General features: G+C 44.7%; 1 protein-coding gene and 1 long non-coding RNA gene across 3 annotated transcripts in view; one reads left to right on the forward strand and one right to left on the reverse strand.

Annotated features, from left to right (window-relative positions):
* Positions 1–1,529: 1,529 nt before the first annotated feature.
* On the reverse strand, positions 1,530–6,051 carry LOC143528560 (uncharacterized). The gene is made up of 3 exons (XR_013134489.1): positions 5,784–6,051; positions 1,868–1,969; positions 1,530–1,564 (listed from the first exon to the last, which is right to left on the reverse strand). It is a non-coding gene; the product is annotated as an uncharacterized LOC143528560 (long non-coding RNA).
* Positions 5,171–26,599, forward strand: part of dennd1b (DENN/MADD domain containing 1B) — a 75,154-nt gene continuing 53,725 nt past the window's right edge. The window contains exons 1-3 of one of the 2 annotated variants that reach the window (XM_077024311.1): positions 5,171–5,472; positions 5,964–6,028; positions 25,094–25,137. In XM_077024311.1, coding sequence (XP_076880426.1) covers positions 5,456–5,472; positions 5,964–6,028; positions 25,094–25,137 — 126 coding nt within the window. In that variant the 5' untranslated portion in view covers positions 5,171–5,455. The remainder of the gene's footprint in view (positions 5,473–5,963; positions 6,029–25,093; positions 25,138–26,599) is intronic. The other variant, XM_077024312.1, reaches the window with a different exon arrangement.

Here is a 26,599-nt window from a genome sequence, read left to right on the forward strand (position 1 = left end):
GACTGACGGAGGCACGGCGGCCTCGCCAACCCGTCCGCCCCGGCACTGCTGCGATTATGACTCGCCTTGTCGGGGCTCGTGGGGGCTTTGCTCCCCGATCATCGAGCACTTGCCTCGGGACCCGCCTGCCGAGAGACGGGGGTGGCCGTGCCGGCAGGGGGTGGCCGCCATGGGGCTCTGCAGCAGATAAACTCCCACACTGTGATATTGTTCACCCCCCCCCGCCCTAGTGCCCCATGTGCACTGATGGAGGATGATAGGCTGGGGGGTGGGGGTTGGGTGGAGCACCCAAGGGCAATAGTGCTTCCTGCATTCCACTACTGGTCATGACTGACACGATGAGACAGGCCAAACAGGACATTTAACGCCAGAAAGTGCTGCCTCTGCCACTGCAGAATCAACAGGGTCAACTAACATCTGCAATATTCCTTCATTTTAAGTGTAACTGCTACTAAGCTTTTATTAAGCAGTATTAGGCATTGCGTTTTCTCCCTTACACTATATGTAAATACATGCCTGGGTGCGTTGAAGCTGCATCTTTTTTGAAATGAGAATGACAGTGACTATACTTGGTAGGAGCCCTCAGGGAGATATGGAGAAGTAGATGAATGCCAGGAGTCAACGCTGTGTACACAGATGAAAATTAATATGTTGATGTAGGTGGCATGTTTGTTAACAGTATGAATCCATCAGCTCACATAAGAGCAGGCCAGTAGCATGGGTAGGCACTGATTAATGTCACGCAGTTACAGCCACACTGATAATATTGCATCAGTTTAATTCTAAAGATCTGCCATAATTCAAAATTCTTTAAGAGTTTGATATGGTTTCAAGATCTGCAATGAATGAATGAAGTTTTATTTACATTTGTATTTTCTTTGACACTTATTGATGAAAACATTTATTTGGTAATGGTTTAGTGACCTATTGAAGCTGAATCCAATGTATTACTCAGAATCTTGAAAAAGAACAGTAAATGTACAATGACAAAGGAAAAGTGAATCTCGTGGATGACAAAGTCATTGGTAGATGTTATCTAAATATAAATAGATAAAAGGGTATTTCTTCCTAAGTAGACATTCAGCACATTGAGACTGTTCACAATATAACCGCAGATCAGTGATATATTTTATGAGGTTTGTCTCTGAGGTATTGTAGATGAATATTCTATGACCTCGTTCACATTTGAGTTATTTCATGTCATGATTGCATTGTGACTGAGATATGTCAAAACTGCATCACGTGTGATGATATGAATATATTAGTGTTGCAACCAAATTTATTTAATTCATGGGACTGATGATGAGGCCAACCCCTGGTGACTCAAATCACAGTGGAGAGATGTGATTCATCATACTAGTTCAAGAAGTGTGGGTTGCACATCTGGTGTGCAGTATTTCATCATTTCAAATGGAGAGTAAGGAGAATGCACATACAATCCAAAATCAGTGTGAGCACACACAAAAAGACTCGAAGCAGCCCTCTACACATATCCCTACACATAAAAGGAGTTGAAGGTTTTCCTCTTAGAAGAATCTTCCACATTAATTTGGCCATATGGACACTGTAAAAGATAATAACAAAACAAGTTAAAAACACAAGCGCTTTCAGCTTAATGTCGATATAACACATTTGAAATCAGGCCTACAGGTTGCATTATTTTATGCTGAACATCACTTCCGTCACCTTTTCCAACTCTGTAGTTTCAGTGAATGCATTAGCCCACACTGACAATGTTGCACGAGACTCTAAGATATTCTGATCTATGCACATAAACTTAGTCCAACTGTAACTGCCACAAATCAGAGCAGATGAGATCAGCGCGTAACCTGCCCAAATAACGGAGACGTTGGATGACGGGACTTACATTTCTGCACGCGCTTCCACAGCACCTCCCCCTTTTCTTATGCGCGAGCTCAGTGAACACCTTGTAGCCAGATAATGGGTCGATATATGTTCTTTCCCCAGCCTGAAAATGAACACCAAGCATACAAATTCAGTCCAATGTATGTTTACAGTCCAGAGATCGCCATCCTGCTCTGGCAACAGTATACATCAGTACACAAATATTTGGGACGAATTGGCGTCATATTTTTCTGCAATATTTTCTGTAATATTATTGGACTCATTTAAAATAGAGAATAATAGAAAAGCCACTCAGAGGTTTGTAGACGCCATCTCCGAGTCCGTTTAAAAAGCAAGCAGGCTGGTTTCAGCTCTGGCAGGTTGCAAGGGCGCGTGCCCGCGGCGCGTGCCCGCGGTGCCGCAGTGACACGCCGTGTGCGGGACCGTAGTGGAGCTGACACTGTCGCCCGTCCGCTGCTCCGAGCACTCGCCAAACTTACACGGCTGCTCCAACTCCCTCTCCGCCATCAGGGTTGACTGCACCATCAGAGATGACAGCCACAAGGACCGCGTATCTTCACAAGTTACTGCTTATATTCAAGTACACAAGTCTAACACTCAAAACGTTTGCTGTGTAAAACCAAAAATGATGTTATTCATGATTGCGTTTGTCTTTTTCCTTGAAACAAACGACACAACGCGGACGAGTTAAGGTGAGAACGACCACGTCTGTATTTCAGGGTGTCAATGCCCTCCTTATTCTTACCTCGCAAGCCTCCTGGTGAACCCTCTCAATTAACTTCTCCTGATCAGAAAGTTTGCTTTTTTCTAACAACCGAGCGTCTTCGCTCGTCGTTTCCGCACCGACCTCCTCGGAGTTTGGTTCATTCTTGTGGCTGGAGGTCAAAATCACCTCCCAGAGTGGGGAACATTCGCTGGAAATGGGAACTGACATCACATTACCAGATAGACCCGTTTTTAGACAAGCAGAGAGATTCATGCTTTTCCTGCGAAGTCCGTTCACCAGCAACATTTCACTCAAGTACAACTGCACTTCTGCGGTTGTCAGATGGCGGAAGTGAATCTTAGCCAATTGGGTCACCAGAAGCGTCTACGGTGTTGCAATATACTTTAAGTTCATTGTACCTATAGTTCCAAGAAAGTCATTTGCCATTATGCTTGTAGCATTATTGAAAATATATGTGTATTACATGTTCCAGCCGCCATATATAAATAATCCATGATTTCATACTATGATTTCATGGTTGAGTGGATTTTTGAAGGTGTTCAATTCACTGGCTACTTGTATAGTGTTTTAACTATGATTTGCCCTTGCTGCTTTGACTTGTGTCCCTGGGGTTGCATTTAAAGGGCTATATCAATAAAATGATCTGTAATGACACTTGCAAGGCGAGGCCCTTGAGATCTCAAATCCATAGCTTAAAGAAGTGGAATGTCTTTGAATTGTCTTTCAGAGGAAAATTAAAATGGCGGAGAAGCTGTTAATGCACGGTTGCAACTTTAATAAACTAAAATGATAGTTACACATTTTACTGCTTGATTGTTGTGAGTGAAAATGCTCAGGTTGAAAATAATAAAATGACAAATGCAAATTAAGATATATAAATGTATATCAAAAGACATTGTAAACAGAAATACGATGTATTTCCAAATCTCAGTGTCACCAAAACACCATAACTCCATAGCTTAGGTTGGGTCAGGGCCGGCGCCACGGGGGGGGGGGGGGGGGGGGGGGGGGAATGGGGGCGTCGCCCCCTCAGGCGAGGTGACCCATTTATTTTACAGCAATCGCTACATGGCGTTACGTTCGCCACCCCGAAATTTCCTGACGCCCCCTCACTGTATATGTTCTGGCGCCGGCCCTGGGTTGGGTTATAGTACTATAGTACACAAGCACAAAAGACTAAGTAAATCCAGACTATAGCCTACCTGAGTAACAGCATTGTGCCTCTTTTTCATTTTACTCAACCATTGTTACAGAAAAAGTGTAAGAATATGACTGCAACAATTGTTGGTCAGTGTAAATGTAGCACAGAGGTGGCCTGCTTTCAGCAAAACTTTGAATAGAAGAAAACACAATATTAAAAAAAAATTCTGTCTGCCCTGAGCTCTAATCAACAACTTCCAACACAATTCAGCTGTATTAACCCACAAAGGCACTTCTGAAAGTAGGTGGTCCTTTGTACCTGTCAATTAGATAGCACCACTAACAAACAAACAAATATATAAATATATACAATTAATCAAATAACCAACTAAATTAATAAACAAACAAATAACAAGAGTGATACTTTAAATGGTCTAAAACAGTGAACACTACAGCACATGTATGCTTTTAGGTGAGGGGCTTTGCACAGAGGTGTGGTGGAGCCAGGGGGGGGGGGGGGGGCACCCCCAAGAGCCCCAACAGAGCCTGTGCCACCCCTAGTGCCACCCCTCTGGAAATGGTCATTTTAACCACTGGCGATCGGTTGATAATACTTAATTTGTCGCAATCCCCCCCCCCCCCCCCCCCCCCCCCAGCTCCGCCCCTAGCTCCGCCCCTGCACAGAGGTGTGGTGGACCAATGGGAAGCTGGCTTTTAGTGGTTCAATCTGAGAGGCCATAGAAAGATTTAACAAGCTATTATAGGATGGAGACCTTCTACCTCTAAGAAAACATTCTAACACACTTAGCACTGTATTTGTACTTAAACACCAATATATCAGTGGTACAATATATCAGAGTTTCATTGCTACTGTATAACACTGAAAATGTGACATACTGGATGTATATCTATATTACTTCATTTGGAAACTGAAGGTTTTTAATGATCTTATAGAGCAATGTTGTCAAATGTGCAGTTACAATAAACAGTATTTGCAATATTTGGCTAGAATTTGAAAATGGTCTTAATGGTTTTCCTGTAAGTATGCCCCTCTTCAATGACAGCCATTTCCTCAAATGATTAATATCAAAACCAGTGGGTGGTGTGTGAAGAAGCCCTATTTCCTCCTCAACACCACGAGCCTACAACCTTGCGTTATTATTAGTTTCATTATTCTAGACTTCTTCATGTAGACTCTAGCATGTCAGTAGCATGCTCTGCCACTGTAGCCTCTGTGTGACACACCAGTCACTTGGTGTGTCTGCTGCACATGCTGATGCAACAGTGGGGAAACATTAAAATAAAGAAAATGGAAAGAAATTGATTTTTTTTTCCCAAACAAGTGGATCTTCTTTCGTTTTGAATGGTCGTAAAATCATTTGTTTACGTCTAAGCAGGCAGACGTGGCCAGGCGAGCTGTGTGTGAGGGACATCTTCATCTTCGTGGTGTTTGACGCCCAGGTGCTGACCGAGCCACGTGACGTCACGACATGGCGGCGGCGCTTCCGGGTGCTGGAGACCGCAGGAGAAGTGAAACGTCCCAGTTGCGAGCTCGAGTTACCGGGAGCAAAGTTGTTGCACGCGTAACGGACATGAAGTGTCGTTAAAAAAATGCTTTAGGCAGCCAGAGAAGCAAAGCGTACAGAGCGATAGCGGCTTCCGGGAGGTTTTGTGCGAGCGTCGCCGAGACGAGCCGGCGGGCGGCGTCGCGATGCTGTAGCCATGGACAGCAGGACACGGTGAGACGGGCTTTTATTTGACTACTGACCTTCATGTGCGGCGTTGAGCCCACAGAACCAGACGGAACACTAGAACCAGTTTCTTATAAGCTGACATCAACTAGGTTAGACAACTACTAGCCTAGCTTCAAGGCTTTGATAGCTCGCTAAGGGAAGACGCGTCGCCCCGGTCGTCAGAAACGTCGCCGGTGTGTCCGGTTGTGGTCCAGTAGCGGGTCGGTGAGGGTTTACCACACGAACCCCCTCAAGAACCACACCAGCATATATCATATATTATATATAAGTGGTAAAATGCGCTAGACTGTATTTACCTGTGAAACGTTAGCTGAGGTAACCTGGCTGGTAGGCTGAACATGGCTGTGTCCACACGGAAGACAGTCAAACAGCTGATATGAAGAGCCTCTTTGGTGATGGTGAAAATGAGTTGTTTATTGTAATATAAAACAAAGAGAAAAGCTCCAACTTGATTATTATGAATTTATCTGTTGCAGCGAGAATCCTGAGAGAACATTTGATTTGGTATTACAAGTGGCATGTCCAACGACTGAACATGAAGGTGAGTGATCAGTTGTCACTCAGTTTACATAAGTGAAGTCTTGCTGCTCCAGACACCACAGACACCTACAGACACCACAGACCTTCAGCCCGTCTGTCTGTTACTTGTTGCACAAACAAGCCCTCGGCCTGCGGACAGAGTGCTTCTCACTTTGGTTCTTATTCTGATATTTAACAGCCACCGTACAGTGAAGTGCAGACTTTAAAATTACACGAGAAGGCGGTCGTGAGCGTAAGACATTTGCTTTTTGTTTAATATAACTTGTGGTGTTGTATTTTTGTGGTTTCGATATTTTCTTGTGTAGCATTACATTTTGCACCACAAAAACTAGTGTTAAGTTAATATTCAGTCTCATGAGTAGTATGGACCACACCAAATCCATTTGATGACCTCCGTCATCAGGGCTGTCGGACTGATTAATGGCGGTCTGCTATTATAGTGGAATAATTAGTAGCCTAATCTATTCTGTTTCATTTGGGCAATGAAAAAACATTTTTAGGTAATGATTCTGCTCTGTATGCTTCTAATGTGTATGGCTGAGCTGTTTATATCTTAATAAATATTTTGAATGGCTTCTGTCACCACACAGCAATTACATGCAATCATTGGCTTGTCTGATTTATGTCGAGTTAGTGTGACTGTCTGTTGGAACGTTTCTATATGAAGGTTATATAGGTGTGTACGCGTATACATACATTAATACATATACACACAGTTTGTGATGAAAAAAGTCATGAGAACGCTTTGGAGCTGTGGTTCCACAGTATTTAGTGATCGTCTCACTGGACAGATGCTTTTGTCTGCTAAATTGCTGGGAAAAGTGAAATAAACCAGTATCTCTATCCAGAAAAGTGCGGTCCAGGAAACAGATAAGATACTACTGGACACTTCAGCTCACAGACCAGCAGTAGAGGGCCAAAGCTTGAAGGAGGAAGTGACTGCTCAGAAGCTATATTAATGTATATTTGTACATATATGAGGGAGATATATTACAAATTTCCTGTCTGTGATATATATGTGGTATCTTGGCTGTTCTGAGGTCAGCGCTCTTCTGGAGAGATCTCAGACACTGTTCCTGGGATCTTCTGCAGCCATTTGGGGTCACATCCCCTAGAGCTACTGTTGCCTTCACCTCCCACATCTTATGTAGCCCTTATCTCAGATCTTGGTATTTCTAGCTTTTCATGTTCCTTGTTCCTGATATGACAATCACCAGACACTTGGGATTACTGGATCAATCACTACGGCCCTCTTCTGCTGTTTGTCCATCTGCTTGGTCAGCCATATTATCATTTGTCAGTCTGTATGGAAGTCCCACAGGATCTTAGCTCTTTTTATACATCTATATATAACGTGTGTGTGTGTGTGTGTGTGTGTATACATTGTGTAGTCTATGGATGATTCTATTGCAACTTCCTGTTTAAGTGCATTCCCTGTGTGCTCCATGTCCCTACGCCTCTCGGCCGTACTCAGTTGGTCATACAGTATAATGGTGCTCTTTAGAGGAGAGATGTTTTGTCTGTTATAGATTTTTAAATATTAGGTTTTTAAGTTTGTGGTAGTGAAATTGGTAGATGTGGTTAGGGTGCTTCAGATGGGCAGGGCCTATCTAATACTATGCATATAATATCTAATACTATGCATACTATGACGTTTAATGGGATGTAAAATGGCACCTTGTGTGATTGTCATATTACAGAGGCCTATGCCTGCATGGCAGGCATGCAATATTTTATGGAGCCCTCATTGAGAACATGGTGTGGTTTGGGTCAGCATGTCTGTATTTTCACTATATCTCAGCACTCAGGTTATTGGTCAGTCTTCACATTCAGCTGCTTGGCAAATATGTTTGTACAGTAAAATTCTTCCTCTGCAAGCCTGAAGAAAAACAGAACAGCAAACCATCACTCAGCTGTTGGATAAAATCCCATTTTTAGTAGAGGAAATCGAACCCAAGTTTGCAAGCTGATACAAAATATTATGCACGAGGTATGTGATTGAACTTTGGTGTATGGATCGCATGCAGTTTCCCACACCTGTATCATTCGTCATTGACTTTGACATTAAGGAGGTGAGGCACAGGTGGGCTGCTATGGTCACGATCACCATGACCAAAAAAGGGAAGCCCCACTTGTGCGCTTGGATGTAATGTAAAACGTTCAGATTTAGTTATAACCCGCTTCCCCCATGATCTGCTGAGGTTAGTCTCATTTCCTGACCCCAACTCTCAGGAGTGCAGCCATGTTTCAAACAGCTTATGACCATGGAGAAGTTCAACGTGTTCTCTCAAAGCGTAACTGCTTTAGGGATGGGGAAGTTTCCGGACATGTCATACATCACGTATGATTAAGCCCCTTCAGGATCTTGTTGCATATCAAATGTTTTTGTTTAAACACTCCTGCCTCGGTTTCTGATGAATTAATGTCATACCTGCATGAACAATTTTGGGATTGTAATTTGAACTATATGCGAGTTCATTTATTACAGAATGTCAGACTGTGAATGCGTAGTTCTAAGAGCACAATCCAGCAGGTGTATCTGAGAAATTTAATTGTATTATTATATTGTATTTTTGGCTTTATATTAATTTGTAGGAGGTGTTTGTTCTAGATTTGAGTTGTTGTTCCATGCACCTAAGCAAATGCACCCAAGGCCTGATTTCCCAGAGAATTGATTCATGCTCATGTTAAACTAAATTGCAATGATGAATCACCTTTGGACATTATCTTAGTCTAAGGCTAGGCTAAATCTGGCCCTGAGAAACTGGTCCTAAGAATAATCTTTAAAAGCCTCGTTCTGTTAGTGAAGCAGAAGGTCTCTGGGGCTTCAAGATATCATTTGTGGCTGCAGTTGAACACACGTCATCATACATGAGCCCCAAACTGCAGGACTTCACTACATGACTTTGATTCTTCGTAATATGCTTGTGTCGGCAGATGTATGGACAAATGCTTGATGTATATCAGGTATATCAGAATATTTGATAACCAGGCACCGTTAGGGCCAGAAGAGTGGATGAGCTAGGTGTTGGACTGTTATTACTAATTATCAGACTGTATCCTGACGAGAACTCTGCTAAATTCTTAATTGTGTATTTTACCTTGAAGCTATATTTATAGCTAGTATATCAATATTAAAAGTTGTTAAAAATGTGCTTTTTTGCTATAGGGTGTCCAGATTCCTTATGTATGAACTTGCGTACGAACTAGCTTGTTAAGACAACAACAATGTATGCTGGGATGTGCCGTCTGTTTTTCAAACCTCAGCAAAACATGATTTCTTGGGCTGCAACAGGAATGTTTTCCAAAAAAAAAAAAAAAAAAAGAATTTTAGCAGATGGTGTGCAAACCTTGCTTTACCACTTCCTGAAACAGGAATCACTTGTTCTGTGTTCATGGCAGGGTAGCGTGTTCTGTTGTTGTTTTTGTTGTTGTTGTTGTTGCAGTCATGGAGACCTGATTCTCTTTAGCAGTTGTCCTTTTACCACACCACAAATTTAAACACATGTGGAGGTCAGTGCTCCCCCCACCACCCACCGGACATGCATAAGGCAGTTATCGTCTTAAATTTTACTTTTCACTTTCTGTTGAGACTCTTCTCCAAGCAGGATTCTCTTGTGAAGAAGACCACCGAGGTTTCAAATGTCGGAGGCTAATGTTCATCACAGGCTCGTCTTTCACGATCCCCCGACCTGATTTGTTAGGTGTCTCTGACGATCGCTGGCTGACTTGGTTTGAAACTATCCACACATCCTCCTAACACAAGTTTCGTCACGAGGGAATTCTTCAGAAACATAATGCTTTCACTTTGTTAGCTTAAAGTGTAGCTTGGCTCGATGGGACCTTAGGCATGGCACCGCCCGGCTTATTTTAGCCCAGCTGTAATGTTAGAAGTGGAATATTTGGCCAACTCTCATTGAGCATGACTGGCATGCTTGTGCTCGGCTATATTGAGCCATATTGATGTTTTTCCAAGCCTGCGCCAAAGCTAGCAGATGATGCTAACTGTGCCAAGGCAGTAGGTGGAGACAGATGCTACCTGTCGTTCCGTTCTTTTCATCCAGATTGCGCCCAGTAATAAAGCAGTAAAGATAATGGATCTGAGAAGCAATTTTACGACTACACTGCTGCAGCAATTAGTGAAATAATTTTTCCGTTAATGACCAGCAGTTTTATTTCTTTGATCTGATTTTGACTGTAGCGTAAGTCTTTATAACGTATTTTGTAAAACCTCTTGCAGAGTACTGATTTTGCAAAAATAGCAAAGGTTTGCAAATGCCATAGATGGTGTTTATTTAGGCATAATGAAATTCCTCTCTCAGTAATTGAGTAAGGTTACATGTATTACATTGTATTACATGTTGTATTTTATCAGTGAATTATTTCTTTATATCTGAATACAAACAGCCACAGCCTTTAAGTGCTTGTGCATTATAACTTGGATAAAGGTAGAGAAAGACTTTTAATTCAAAGAGAAATTGTGAGTGTGTGTCAGAAGATCTCTTATAGGCCCTTAGTTGTGGGTCAGAGCAAGCTTGGCTGGTTCACAGCCAGACTAACAGATAGCACTGTGAATAAGATGGTGTTGATTGGTCATTAGTAATAACGGGCGACAGTGATTTTCCTTGTGGATTTTTTAGGGTGGGGTGGGGGGTGGGAAGGCGGGCAGGGGTCTTTTTGTCAGTGCAGACTGCATTATTTGATCTGGTCTCATTATACTTGCGAAATTTCATGTAGGAAGGACCCCCCCACCCCCACATAGACCCTCACCTAAGATGTCTCTTAAAATGGCATGATGAAAAGCCTCTTCTTTGAGATGGATCTTGCCACGCCGCTCACCTCCGCTTAATAACTCAATTCAGTTTGACCTCCAGTTATGCAAGTTGTGAGCAAATACTGATTTGCACTTCATGGAGATTTAGAGATGCTGCTTTGCTTGGGAGTTTTGTATCTGCTCGGTTCTGAATAGTCTGAAACAGTTGCAGAGAGTTGAATGAATAGAGTGTGAAAGAGTGTGAATATGTTGATTTTTGTTGAAGAAAGTGATTTGTTCTGGAGTGTGCATTTCTAGATCTAGATTACAAACACATGACTGGTTGATTTACATTACGGGCACAGGACTCGCCTCTAGGTTAGCTGGGTGCTTTATGATTTTCATAATTCAAGTGAATCTTAGTTATGATCTGGTTAACTTTCTTCCCTAGTGCTGAGTGATGTTTTGTCACTAGGTGAAATTCATATTGGCAGACACTAGCCATCAATGTTGCATTGTATTTTATTTGCAAGCTCTGTGTGAACGCTTCCTCCCTGAATCTCGTTTTCTTGCACTTGCATCATCATAGCACCAGTGCTCTATTGGCAGAAGGCATGGCATTCACATTTCATGTGTCGTATTTGGAATTGGTTATGAGTTAGTCAGTTGAAATGATTCCAGTTGTCTTTGCTGTCTGCATATCTAAACATACTCTCTGGTCAGTTGCATAAATTTGGCCACAAATGTAATGAATATCTCATAGTTGGACAAAAACCCGTCTATGTGGCAATGTGCCATTAAATGGCAGTTTTTTTAATCAATAATGGAGAAGTCAGTTTTATTTTCTTCTTGGATTCTTGCAGACAGTAAAACATTTAATGTGGATTCTTAAAGTGGCAAACAGGATGTGGAGATAGCTAGCTAAAAGGTTCACTGTCTGTAATAAGGTGGCAACCTGATATTTTAAATGCGTTGATGTAAGTCAGGTTTAAACCGAAATGTTTTAATTAGTAAATTCCGTTATAGCCTAAACATAGAAGCTAATTTGGCACTTGTTTATTTGCGTGACCAGAGTGAACAGTTGGCTTAGGGGTGGGGAGGCTTTTTTGTCTTTTATGAGGCTGGCTTAATAAATTAAGAGACTTACGTTTATTTTAATAAAACTCTTAACATTGAAGTCTGGTCTTGACGTCTTTATGCGTTCAGCCCTCTAAGCAATTACTAGGAAGTGATTCACATGGTCATACAAAACATATCATTCACTATCGATATCTAGAAATATCACCTAAACAAACTGTCCAATTATGTTTTTTCTTCTCTTCGTGATTAGTTCTGTTCTATCTGTCCTTAGTCTTTAACACTTCTAGGTCACGTTTCACTGAGTGCCATGTGTCAGTGGCGAGGAGACTCGGGCGGGTCTGGAGGTCTCTGGCAGCTGGTGCCGCTCTTGGCTGGCACACGTGCTGCACTGGCACGGGCACTGAGGATCAGCGGCTGTGACGGGAACAGTCCACCTCCACCTGGGGGGCTGGTGGTGGTGGTGGGGGGGTGGTTGTGGGCTGGCTCCTCTCAGGTGGTTTGACCTTCCCAGCTCTGTGCTGGACCCGAAAGGGTCAGGTTTGAATGGGCGCCGCAGCTGAGGAAGACGTCGGTGGCAGTGGGGAAAGGCGGCTAACCATGGTGGTTAGCAATAGCGCGCTGGCATCCTTAGCTAGCACGTGTCACGCTAGCCTGCGCTAGCCCACAATAAGCTTCACTTCCAAAGCTGACTTTAGCGTATTGTTGGAGTAGGTCAGTGAGATCATAGGGAAATGTCCAAAGTCAGGTGTTTCTTTGCATCACTGGCAGGGCAATCAACAATTAGCCCTGCTCATTTAGATGACTTATGTCTGTGCAGCTATACCAACAGTGCTGGTCACTGATATAGGGTTTTGCAGCCGGGACCTGATTTATTTGTAGGTCTGTCTGAGAAGGGAGTCCTATAAACACATCTCAACTGTGAGGTTGCGTAAGTTCATAATCATTGCTGTATTAGTTTAGCAGTCCTTATGTACAAAACTGACCATTTCTTATGGTATACTGCTTCAAAACATGTCTAGTTTTGTTAAATGTCTTCTTTCCTGTCCTGTGAAAGTATTTTGGATGGAGAACTCAGAAAAGAGAATCCACCTTGTGGTTCCATAAAAACTCAGAATACGGTAGTAGCTAACCTGTTCCTTTATAGCTTATCACTCCTGCTGAAGTGTCCCATGACAGAATCCTCTGTTGGTTTCAATGGAACTAATGACTTCCTCAGCAACACCACCACCATCACAATACCAAAATCCAAAATCCTCAAGTCGCTTTTCAACCAAACACTGAACCCTGTACAAACTGCCCTCCTAAATTATCAAATCTCTCAGCCTTTCTTAAGCTAAGCTTTCAGCACGAGTTGGGCTATTTTTGCCCATATTATATACTTCCTCGAAATGTTCACATGGGGAATGACAGTTTTCTGAGTTTCATACTGGAATACTGGCCGTTTTAGGCTGTAGGCCATTTTTCACAGCTGAATATAGGTCAGTTCCTGTGCTTTTCTCTGTGAGGGCTTAGCGGTGCTATTTGTCATTGAGCGTCATGTGACTCGTCCATGAGGTCTTTGTTGTCACATGGCACAGTGTTCCCTCACCTGATTGGCCTGCGCCACGCCCTGCGACGTGCCAGACGTAATAAGCATATACAGTGTTGTCATTGTGCGTGCAAGTACGTCTCCTCTCTCATCGCTGAACTTCTTTGCCGTGATTTGTTCTCATGGCAGTTCATCTGTGGGCTGTATCAATTCAAAGTGGTTGATGCCCAACGTGCCACGTGATGCATGACCTCGTAGGCTGGTAAGATGACTCTGTGTAGGGGTTTAGCACAGGTTCACCAGTAGAGGCGGCCACTGTTGACTCTGAGTGCCATGTCTGTGGACAGTTGCTAATTGTTCTCTCCTTGAATGGATAATTGAGGTTTTTCTCTTTCTTTCTTTCTTTTTTTAGGTAGTCTGCTTTAAGGTTTGTGCGTACGTGTTTTTGTGTGTGTGTGTGTGTGTGTGAGGCAGATGGTGTGAGCATATGGTTTGCAACTTGTGATTACCTGCTGCAGCTCTTCCCTGCTTTTCTGCTCACACCCCCAAACGGGAGTTGCGCCCGCCCCCTTTAAGAGGTAAAGACATTTTAATGTCCGTGAGATTTAGCCTAACTTGTGATAAGGCGGACTCGTAACAGACATGATTAGCGTACTTAGCTGCAACGTCACAACAGAAGGACCCCCCCCCCCCCACCAAACTTTTGCACCACACATATAAAATAGCACAGTTCTGATGAGAGTGAGGAAGGTCTTGATGATGTCGGGCCTCCTCTTCCTCGAGCTGTGGCTTACCGCGGGTCGCATGGCAGTGCTAGCTGCTATGAGAGAGATGGGGGGTGGGTGGGGTGGGGGGGGGATCCTCTCACATGCAGACGGTTGATAAACATTCCTGGCTTTGGACACGTATTGTGACAGACTGCACTAATATACAGTGATATGCTGGGACTGTCACATAGCCGACATCCATATGTTCCTCCACTCAATCATGAAGCTGTGAAATTGGGTTGCACCCCTACCCATCTTCACCAATCTTCATGCACACGTGTTTTTCTCTCTCTCTCTCGTTTGCTAATATTAATTTTTTCCCCGGCGTTGTTTACTAAGAGGCTTAGGAATATGCATGTGCAAATGTATTTGCTTTACATATTGCAACGATGATATGGTGAAATGTTCATTTGTTTAGCACGAGGAAAACTGTTATTTTAGGTTAGTTTGTGCTTCGACAATAAAGTGTGCTGAGAAGTTGTCTTCAGATGTGCAGGAGGAACTGGCTGGTTCTTCAAGTTTGGAAGTGATTCTGAAAAATGAGGAGAGAAAAATATCAATTATATGTATTTGTTAACATGTCAATTGTAAGTAAGCCAAAAACCAACTAACTAAGGGTACTAAGGACTTCACTGTTTGTCTTTTCCTAGTTCCAGTTTCAGCGTACTGAAGATGTTTAAGCATCTTGACCCAGCCGCCCTAGGAAGATCTGTTTGTGCATTCACACAATGTTCCTGTTGATCTGTTATATTAGAAAGCATTATTGATGATTTCTATTTATTTCTGCATCTATGATCGTGGAGAATACAGCCTAAAATATGTTTTGGAAATGATTGTCATTGCTGAGTAGACTAACGAATGCATCAACCCCCACAGCTAGTTAACCACCAGTCCTGAAAGTGACGACCTCGTGGCTTTAAGGAAACTTGTGTGCTCGTCAATTTTAGCGACTGCTGTCACCCTCTAGGTCCGATGTTTCCTCCGGTTGACGTTTTAATATGCCCTTCACTGTTGAAGCTTGTGATATATTTGTCTTAACCAGAGCGTAGTGGGGAAAAACCACTTTACAGAACAGCTTGGAATAGGACCAGGCTTAAAAAGTGCACATACAGCCTGTAAAACACCGCCGTCTGTCTGATGCACTCTGGTCCTGATATTTAGTGGTGTACCAGTATTGGTGTTATTAAAATTTAATGTAATGTAAATGTGCCATAAATGACACCCCCCCACCCCGGGCGAGAGAAAGAGAGGGCACCCGAGTCCAGCAAGGCGGCCAATTTTTTCACCACAATCGAAATTCGTCCTCCTCTTTTTACCCATCTGTGCAGTTAGAACACACACACACACACTAGTGATTACTAGGGGGCTGTGGTGCACACGTGCCCAGCCCTTGGGCAGCCCTTGCCCGGCGCCCGGGGAGCAGTTGGGGTTAGATGCCTTTACTCGAGGGCACCTCAGTCATGGCCTCAGGTCTGGGAATCGAGGCTGATGGTTCCTTACAGGAAAACAAATTCTCTTGTACAGATCCAACACGTGCTTAATTCCATGTAGCGCTTAAAAACAAATCAGACATTTGACTGTAGTGAAGGACAGGTAGTGTCGATAATGATGTGAATGTCTCTAACCACTCAGTCCTACATGCCTGAAAAACAAGTTAACTAGCCTTTAACGTCAAAAGGGCCAGACTGGCACTTGGAGAGGGCGCAAGACACGGGTCTCTTTCAGGAAAACAATGTTCCCAGGCAGAGAGTGATCGGTATGATAACTTTAAGTAGCATGTCATTGGTATGATAACTTTAAGGAGCATGTCATTGGTATGATAACTTTAAGTAGCATGTCATTGGTATGATAACTTTAAGGAGCATGTCATTGGTATGATAACTTTAAGTAGCATGTCATCGGTATGATAACTTTAAGGAGCATGTCATTGGTATGATAACTTTAAGTAGCATGTCATTGGTATGATAACTTTAAGTAGCATGTCATTGGTATGATAACTTTAAGTAGCATGTCATTGGTATGATAACTTTAAGTAGCATGTCATTGGTATGATAACTTTAAGGAGCATGTCATTGGTATGATAACTTTAAGGAGCATGTCATTGGTATGATAACTTTAAGGAGCATGTCATTGGTATGATAACTTTAAGGAGCATGTCATTGGTATGATAACTTTAAGGAGCATGTCATTGGTATGATAACTTTAAGTAGCATGTCATTGGTATGATAACTTTAAGTAGCATGTCATTGGTATGATAACTTTAAGGAGCATGTCATTGGTATGATAACTTTAAGGAGCATGTCATTGGTATGATAACTTTAAGGAGCATGTCATTGGTATGATAACTTTAAGGAGCATGTCATTGGTATGATAACTTTAAGGAGCATGTCATTGGTATGATAACTTTAAGTAGCATGTCATTGCAGAGTCCTGTATCCTTTCTTGAAGGCCTTGCTCGCTAAAGCAGCATGAAATGTAATACCATTTGCAGCATGCGAGTCGAGGAGTAAAAAAAAAAAAGAGGAGGTAGAGAAAAACCATTTTGGAACAACTGCGAGTGTTTTCTTTCTTTCTGAGCTTCAAAGATGCTAATCTGCTTACGCCCTTTAATCGGGGAGGGGGGGGGGTAGCTGCTCGTAGCTGGAAGAAAGCTACTGATCCAGAAGTAAAGTGATGACCGCAGTTATTTCTTGCTCCTGGCCCTCAAACGTTGCTCCCCCCTCCTCTCTCTGCACACCCCTTAATTCTAGAGGGGGGGGGGGGGGGGGGGGCTCCTTGTTCTGACAATAGTTTTTTTCTCCTTCCCTTTTTGGCCATATGTTCGGTTGACATCTTCATCAGGTTCACAGCAGGTAACCTTAGTTAACTCTCACTCCACTGCTTGATGGGATTTTCCCCCCCATTCCTCTCCGCCGTCTCGCTCCGGGTCCAGACGAGCCGCGGGAGAAAGCCCCGGACGAGAGAAAGCCCCGGCCCATCCAGTGCGACGCTCACAATGCCATTATTGTGGCTGCTAAGTAGCGGCAGGTTCCTCTAACTGGCTGCTTCTGTGCACAGGACACAGACAATGGCTTTGTTCTGTGGCTCGGAGTGGGCTAATCCGCACTACTACATACTGTGAAATAAATCTTTTATAGATAAGTGGGGGGGGGGGGGGGTCTGGCTTCACCGTGGAGGTTGAGAGTTCAGCAGTTTAACCTCTGGCCCAGAATATGGGAGAGGATGGCCGTGACGAGGCGGTCAGGACCGGAAAGGCAGGACTTGGGGGCGCTGTGTGTCCTCTGTGTCCCCGGTGAATGCTGGCCTGCCATGGCCTTTATGGGGTAGTTCTTTTCACTGAAGGACTCTTGCACTCAGTCCTAATTTGCCACATTTCTCTTCTGTCAAGGTAATTTGGCAGAATGACATCAAAATGTAAAATGTTTGCAAGATGAATACAACCTTGTCACCTGCCCCAGTACACTGGGAAGTGACCGTCAGTGAAATCCAATAAGCTGGTCCATTCTTCACTACAGTCGTAGTTACAGAAAGCAAATTTTGTGGTAAATCGACTGACAATTGGTAAGTTTGGGTATTGAGGTTCCACGTGTCCTGATTCTATTATGTTTAATAACGACTGCGTTTTAGTTCCTTATATCAGTTACTCTACTCGTATTGCGTATTATCATGAAATGTCATTAGGCCAAAAACCGAGAAACCTAATTACATTATCATAGAGGGTGGAGTATTGGCAATGAAAATATAATCTGAGGCCATTATATTTGACGTTATGTCAGTATTCAGCATTATATGTCAGTATTCGGACTCTTGGTTCCCATGATATGATGTAACATGATGATTGGCGTACATGCGCTCCGCTGGTGTTGGGTATGAGGTGACTGCTTCCTTTCTGAAGACTGATTTTAATCCCTCTTGCTTTCTAAGTGTTTTAACTTCCGTGCAAGAGGTTTCCTCTTTGCAAATGCTAATTACATATTTGCTTTGTTCAATCATCTTGTAATCACCCTATTTCACCTGTTTGACTCAATACTGAAAATGTAAGCAATTTTAAAATGTGCATTTGTTGACCTACCAAATAGAATTGAACTGGTATCTACCTGACATCCAGCACCAGGTTTATTTTGGTTCAGAGAGTCCAGTATAGTGACCGCAGTAACACGTTAGCTATTAAGTTGTTTGGTGAAATGTAAAGTGGTAGGCATAATGCAGTGGGTAACAATTCAGTCTCCCCCAGGGGGAATTAGGATTCAAACCCCATCTGGTCATGTGTTCTATGCTATACCGACAAGAACCGTTTTGGACAAGAGTCTTAATGCTACATTTGCTTGCCTCTGTAGTGTTTGCCCAACACGTGAAATGTTTGAGTGTAAACATTTGAATGGATTGATTTCCAATCCAGGAAACGTTTAGAAATCCGTGTGGATGTGGACGTGCGTGAGGAGTTAACGTGGCCTACTGCTTGTGTCTGTGACTGTGCGTTCACACCGAAAGCGACGAGAGCGACACGGCGACCGGAAGTCATTCATTTTCAATGAGAGTGAGCGACACCCAGCGACGCGGCGCGAAGTGAGCGATTCGAGCGACGCGAACAAGTTGAGCTTGGCTCAACTTTATGCAAATGAGCAGTGACGCGCGGCGGCGACTACCAATAGGCCTTTCTCTCGCTTCCGGGATCGACATTTCCGGTCTAGACAGTTCTGTGTAAAATCATTTCCGTTTGGAGCGTTCGTACTTCTGCCATGGCGCAAGTGACTAGCAAGTGTTTTTGCAGCGTACCGCTGTGCTCTAATTCCAAACAAAAACAGCCTTATTTGAGTTTCCACTCGTTCCCAGCTGACGAGGAACACAGAAAGAAGTGGTTGATAGCCATTAGAAGGAGTGAGGGGCCGAATTTCCAGGTTATTAGGAACAGCACGCACGTGTGTAGCGCACATTTTGAGCCGCAAGACATCTACGTTACGGCAAAGGGCAAAACGTGGCTGAAGAAAGGTGCTATACCGCGTCGTTTCAGCTGGACTCGGCCAGCGAGGCAGTCTGTGTACAGCAGAGTGAAATCCCGCCTAGAGGCTTTCCGTGCACATCCTATGTACAAGTCTGTCTGGGCTTTGGGTCTAGAGCACACACACACACACACACACACACACACACACACTATGCTAGGATACCATAATCGGACACAATTTTGTATGCTATAATACTAGAAATGGGAATAATCATCAACCTCTTGGAATGTTTTGTACAAATATGCGTGCCTTCAGGTGTTTGGTCAGATTCGTTGTGTTAAGCTCGGTTTATACTTTCGCGAGTGACCGTAGCGTGCGCGTCCGCACACCTCGCGAGACCCTGCTCGAACCGCTTGTCCGAAACGATATGTGGTAGTATAAAGAAACACCCCTCAACAACAGGGGAATAAACATTTACCTGACCAATTTTAATGTTGCTTTGTTTCAGGTTTGAAAAGTGCTGGAATTAAGATTAAAGTGCTTGAAAATGCTTGAAACAAATAAAAAACCGTGAGCTTTGACCTCTAGCTTGTGTGGTTCCTCGCTTTTTTTTAAGGACCGGTAGCACCGAGCCCTTACACGGATCTCCTTATCTACAACATTGGACACTGAACACACAAAATCACAAGACACAATAATGCAGGCACTTATAATAGTACAATAAAACACATGCTTTATTTAAAAATAAGATAAACAGTTTGATGAAGGCATAAATGATAGAATGTTGAGTGAGCACGGAGCTAAGACGCTAGCTAGGCATGCTAGCTAGTTAACTTGGCTAAACTAAACTACAGAACTGGATCCATTTACCTTCATAATCAAAAATAAACTGCTCGAAAAAAAACTTGTATCCTTTATCGAGTTTCGCTCGTTTGGTCCTCGATAGCTCCTCGACGGTTCTGGCAACATCGTCCTGCCTAAAGCGCGGAAGGTCAGCCAAAGATGGAGAGTAATAAAACGCATCCATTCTCGTAGCGGTGCTGCTAACCGGAAATAGGTTTACACATCACCTCGCCCGGAACTTGACCCCTCCTCCTTGCGTGAAAAAGGCTTATCTGTTTGCACCCTCCTCCGAAACCGCACCTCTGACTTTGGTTCCTACTGATTATTAGTTCCGATTGCAAAATGGAGGAGAGATTAATAGTGGCTGTCTCTGGATGTCCCGCACTTTACGATGTTTATTTTTGGAGGGAATACTGTTCATTTGTTAAAAAACATCTGCAATAAATTAGCGTATACCCTATTATTGGTTATGATTTTTTAAATTCCTGTTTGATCTTTGGGTCTGGGGTAAAAAGTAAAAAAAATACATAAACATTTTAGGTTTATATACTATGTGTTTTATACACACACTATGTTTTATACACGCACTCCTTTATAATCGTGTGTCCTGTAATCAATAGATTAAAATAAATACTGCGTCCTGCTTTAAAAACGTGATTTGCATATCTGTCACGTGCTGCATGCAGGCGTGATGTTGGACACGCCCCCACACGACGCGATGCTGGCGACTCGGCGACGGAGAGCGATTTTATCGCTTTCGGTGTAAACGCACAGTTAGTGGAGGGAGTTCCCAGCTGGGACTTCTGAACTTCACCCGTGGTGATCTCCTTTCTCCAGCCCTGGACCAGCGTGCATGGGATTCCTCTAGTGTGTCTCTAATACGAGAGCTGAAACCTGAGAACTGAAACCTGAGAGATGCTGTCTGTACGCCTGCCTACCAGACTCAATACTCAATTTGTAATGAGTGTAATGTCAGGTGTGCCTTCACCAAGTAGTTTCAAATCTAATTAACAATTGTTAATCTATAAACCGCATACGGTGTACATGGGTGTAGGGGTGTGTGTGTACATGGGTGTAGAGGTGTGTGTGTATATGGGTGTAGGGGGGTGTAACTGATGAACTTCAAAGCCCTTCCAAAGAACTTCCATGTCATGGACTGCGTATAATGCCAATTGCCTGTCTGCTCACTGTTTACAGTTTAAACACTGTGCGGTGTACGATAAATAATCTGGGTTTAAGTATATAGACCATTGTACACAGATCAACAGATCATTGTATTCTTGTTCACCTCACTGCTGCGAGCAAATAAACCTGTGTTTGTTAAACATTTTTTTTTACATTTAAATCATATTACATTCAATGAATACTAATTGAAGAAATTGGTAAGAAAGCATTTATTTATTTCATTTTATTCATACCTTTCTCAACTTATCTGCCCAGCCAGTTCTGTTTGGGATTCCCACCAGCCTGGTCCCATCTAATATCACCCAGTACGCACTGGCCATCAGTACAGCTTTTCAGTAAGGCTGCACACAGACTGAAAGCCCTCAGCATTTCTGTTAACATACTCGGCCAGCCGTGCAGCAGGGCCAGGGCCTACCCGGACCTCCGCCCGGACCTCCGCCCGTGCGTCTTGTCTGTGTGTCCTGCACCGTTCGTCCTGCGGGCAGACGGGGGGTCCCTCTCCGCCGCTCGCCTGTTAACCCGCTCACCTCCACCCCTCCCCCAGCCTGCGCCCCATCAAAGCGCCGCCTATCGACTTTTAACGGCAGCCGTCCCCGGCACGTCAAAACATCGATTCGCGACCGAGCTGCTCAGGGGCAGCGGCGTGCCTCCGCGCGCCCGCAGGTTGGCCACGCAGGACGCCTGGGGGTGGGGGTGGGGGTGAGGGTGGGCGCCTGGAGGTGGGGATCAATGCTGGGTTCTCGCGGGGGCTGCCGTCAGCTCCGGCCCTCCACGCTTTGGGTGCGAACCAATCGAAAATGGCTCACTCCTACGAGGTGATTTCAATTCAATTCTCACCCATTAGTGGGTGTCGGCGGGCCAGTCAAATGACACCCCCCCCCCCGGGCGAGAGAGAGAGAGAGAGGGCACCCGATTGTTTTCCCACCGTCGCCGACAGGCAAAGTGTTTGTAAGATGTTATTCAGGCGGTCTGAGTCCAGCAAGGCGGCCTTGTGCCGGTCTGTCACTGTAGCGCTGGCCCTCAACGTGGGTCTACACCTTCAGTGCTCTTTGGCACTGTGATCAGCTTGGGTGAGATATATTCAATACCACCAGAGAGCAAGAATGATATTTCTTATTCTTTAATCCACAATTCTCCACCTATTTTGCCATGGCTAAGTGTAGTGTGTAGTGCAAAGCTTGTGGTTGTTCCCAGGTTTCTGTAGCGCGTGTGTGTGTGTCCGTGTACACATAAGCACGTGTGTGCTGGCTTTGGGCGGTTCACAGACCTGCTGGGAACCGGATCGTTCTAAGTGCGCCAGAACCGTGTGTGTGGTGGTGGTGGGGGGGGGGGGGGGGGTGATTGGGCAGAGGCGTGGCCTTTTATGGGGGGGTGTTGGTGCAGGGTTGTGGTGGCGGTGGGGATTAAGCAGCTTCAGGTCTGTCATGGTGACATTTCTCTCTGGCTCAGCAGTAGGGGTTAGGTTCACCCTCCTACCCTTCAACTTTCAGCCTTAACCCATTAATCCCCTTTGTGTGGGCCCGCCCCGCAAAGCCTCGCCCCTGCGCACGGCGCCCACAATATGGCAGCGGGAGCCCACAGAGGCAAGGAACCGGGGTCTCTTTGACAGCTTTTCACCCTCAGACAGGGGCCTTCATCTCCCCACACTCCCTAGTGTAAACCCCTCCCACCCACCACCCCATCTAAAATAAGGAGACAGTTGGTGACTAAATCAGAGCGAACAATGATTCTGGCCTACTATTTTCCACTGATTAACAGATCAGTCGTTCCCTCTGGTGGATTCAGAGATTTCGGAGCAGGCACAGATAGGAAATTTCAGGCTTCAAATAAAAAGCAACATTTCGTCTAGAAGAGGTGTGTGTGTGGGTGTGTGTGTGTTTTTTAAGTGCAGAACATGGCACGGTCTCCACTTTCCTGCATTAGAGAGTGTCAACATAACTGAGGAACATCTCCATGAACGTTCCACTTACCTCCTGTCCGCATCCCTAAAATTTCCTCTTTTTTTCTCGTTTCTTTTTTTTCTTGTTTTTCTTTTTTTTTTTTGCTTGCCTGATGTGTCTCGATGTTCAAGCTCTTATCGAGGTTTGCACGAGACGTGGGACATTTAACCCCGAGCAGGGAAGCAGGCGTGTTGGAGGTGGGACGGTGAGTTGTGGGGCTTTATGAAAGGAGCCCGTCTGAATTTTGGGCTTTTGATCCGAGTCCCCCGCGGTGTTGGTGTGTGTAGGGAGGGGCGGGCGTGGTCCCCCAGGGGCCCAGATTTGCAAGTCCTGCCGGTCTTCTTACGAATAAGCATGTGACTCGAGGTATGTTTGAATACCTCACCATACGGGACGCTCCGGGATATGTCCCGCAGAAGGTGCAACAGTCCTAGTTTATTTCCTCTCCTCCCTTTTTGTCACTCCCTCTCTCCTCTGTTTCCACACCCTCTGCCCTTCCCTCTCTCCCTCTCTCCCCCTCTCCGTTCTCCCCCCTCTCTCTGCCAGTGGTTCTCATCCTCTCGCCCATAAAATCAGCATAAAATTGACCTAACTGTGCCAGATCAGATGGAGGACGTGGACCCGTCGTCCCCAGAGAGAGGGAGCTTCGCTCTTAGTGGAGAAGCGTATAAGACCAGGCCCGTGAAATCTTGCAATGGGATTATGCAATACACCTTTCTCTGCGTAACCAACCCCCTCCTCACCCCCCCCAAAAGAAAAAAACGCAGTTGCACCATTCCAAGCATGTTGTGACATCGTGGGGGGTGAAGGAGGTGCAGGGAGGCTGGACAGGCTGGATGAGATGGGGGGTGGTGGGTTGTTTTGAGGTGGGCTTCACCTGAGAGGGGTGGAGAGGAGAATCGTGGGGATTGTCACTTGTGGGGCAGTCACAGCCTGTTGGAATTGTGTCTCTATGGAGCACACACCACCGTGCCTATAAGTGAGAGAGTCTGGCTGATCTAGTGTTTTTGTTTGTTTGTTTGTTTGTTTGTGATTTGGTGGGCACATCCTGTTGCTATGGCTTCATCTAGATTAGAGGCTCTGTCAGTAGGGTCTGAACAGTGTTGGGGGAGATGGTTGAACATTAGTGATGAATCCCAGAAGGGCCACAAAGACAGAGATGTCTGCTATATACCACGTCTTTTATCTTCTGTCCGAGGTACCTGATAAAATAGCAGTAACAAAGCTGTCCCGATTCTACCTCGTTTCCCATACTCATGTCTCATGCCTTCACTGTGCTAACATGCTACGTTGAGAAGATGCATTTTTATTTTATGAATCTTTCCTATAAGAGATGCTTGCATTGGAAATAGTTTCCTCTTTTTTGAGGTTCATTTATTTATTTAGTCTAGCTTTCCACATAGATCAACACTGATCAACACTTCAGTACACGTGTCAGCCCTAGTTGCTCTCCTGGGGTGTGGATCTCTGATTATAAAAGTGGTGGTGTCTGCGGTCGCACCCAGAAAACTGAATTTTGACCTTTGTTCTAATGACGTGACTTTTTTTTAAGGTTCATTATAATCCAGAAGCTCACTGATCAAGGAAAAGTATGGTGACTTGGAATAGATAAATAAATAAAATCATTAAATTTTTTTACCCAGGGCTGAAAAAATATTGACATATATTAATAATTATATTAATTGTCCATACATATTAACAGAGCTCTGACAGAGCTCAGAATTTGAGCATTATTCTATGATAATAATGAATGTTGTGACCATATCAGCAATAATGCTGTGCACATTTCTTGAGATTTTCTGAAATATGAAATTTTCAGACCATGTACAATTTGTATGTCTGTGAGCCTCAGTGCGGCTGATATTAGCATATGCAGAAATCCTCGTGCTCCTGCTCTCTGCTGCGGTGTGCCGGCACATAGGAGAAGCCACCCTTGCCCCCCACCCCCTTCATGAATATGTATGTGCTCTGAATGGTGCGTGGTGTCGTGCAGCCACTGATTAATGCTGTCTGTCAATTGCTTACAGATCCGACAGTGCTGTGGAAGTTCCCCCAGGACTTCAGAGACCAGGTTGGAAACAGAGAAACACCCCCCCCACACACACACTGATTTATGCTTAAATGAGTCTCTGCATCTCATCCTCGATCCCCCCTTTTCCTTATGTCCAGACCCCCCACCCTCTTCCTTCCTTTGACCCCCCCGCGCGCGCACACACACACACACACACACACACACACACACACACTTCCCCACCTCTCAGCGAGCTATGGCTGATAATGGAAAGCGTTGAGCGGGCCTTAAGCTGACGTAGGGCTAATTATCATGCAGCCGTGACAGGGAAGAGTGTGGCGGCGTCCTGGCGCTCTCACGACGCCGAGCCCGAGCCGGCCGCCTTCACACCCCGCCTCCAGAACCGCCTCGCACCCACGGCCCGAGACGGCAGGCGCCCGCCGCTTGTTGCTATGCACACGGCATGCCGTTCCTGGAAAAAAAAACGGAGGAATCAACACATTTCTGATGTGTTCTTTGCATTCTAATAAAACGACATTTATCATTCAGTACATGCAAGCCAACAAGAACGGCCTGCGTTCAGCTGAAGCAGGTCAACTGCTGATTTATAATTGTAAGTAGCTGTACTATTGCATTACCTAGGATTACAGCATTACACGGTGCACTTTATCCAACCTAACTTTAAAATGAGGTTAAACCAAATGTGTTCTCATGTGGTGCAGTTTCTCATAGTAGATGTGTAGGCAGTGCACACACGGCTCTGTGGTGAGGTTAAATCCCATCCTGATGCTTGAAAGGATCAGGACGGTGCAGCCGTGGGATGTGCAGGTCTTAATTTCTGTAGCGTGACGTTTCCTTTTTTCTCCACATCTATTTGTTTTTTTTATTTGAGCCTATAGCAGCCCAGCTCTTCACAGCATGCCGTCCTAATTGGCTAATATTGACCATTCAGAAGGTTCCACTTGTTTTGGCGGGAACGCATGAGGCCTGTGCTGCTGTAACGGAGCCCAATGGTTGAACCAGTCAGTGCTCCCAGTGGCCCCTCCCCCCCAGTGGCCCCTCCCCCCCAGTGGCCCCTCCCTCCCAGTGGCCCCTCCCCCCAGTGGCCCCTCCCTCCCAGCGGTCGCTCCCGCAGTGCGTTTGACTTCCTGATGGGTCTCAGGGTGAGTGTGAAGAGACCCCATGACAAGCTGTGCTGAACCACAGGAGAACCGTAGAACAAATTAAGCACGATTAATTGGTACAGAGGATGAGGCAACAACCACACACACACACACACACACTCACACTCACACACACACACACACACTCACACACTCACACACACACACACACACCACACACACACACACACACACACACACACACACACACACACACACACACAGAACCTGTCTGCTTGCATTTTATTCCTTCATACTCTTAGCCTGAGCGCATTTGCTAAAATCAAACTCACCATGCTAACAAAAGCCAGGGATCTTTACAGAGTAGGAAAACACGGTTAACCGCCATTACTGATTTA

Source organism: Brachyhypopomus gauderio, chromosome 12 (genome assembly GCF_052324685.1).
Source record: "Brachyhypopomus gauderio isolate BG-103 chromosome 12, BGAUD_0.2, whole genome shotgun sequence".
Lineage (NCBI taxonomy): Eukaryota > Metazoa > Chordata > Actinopteri > Gymnotiformes > Hypopomidae > Brachyhypopomus > Brachyhypopomus gauderio.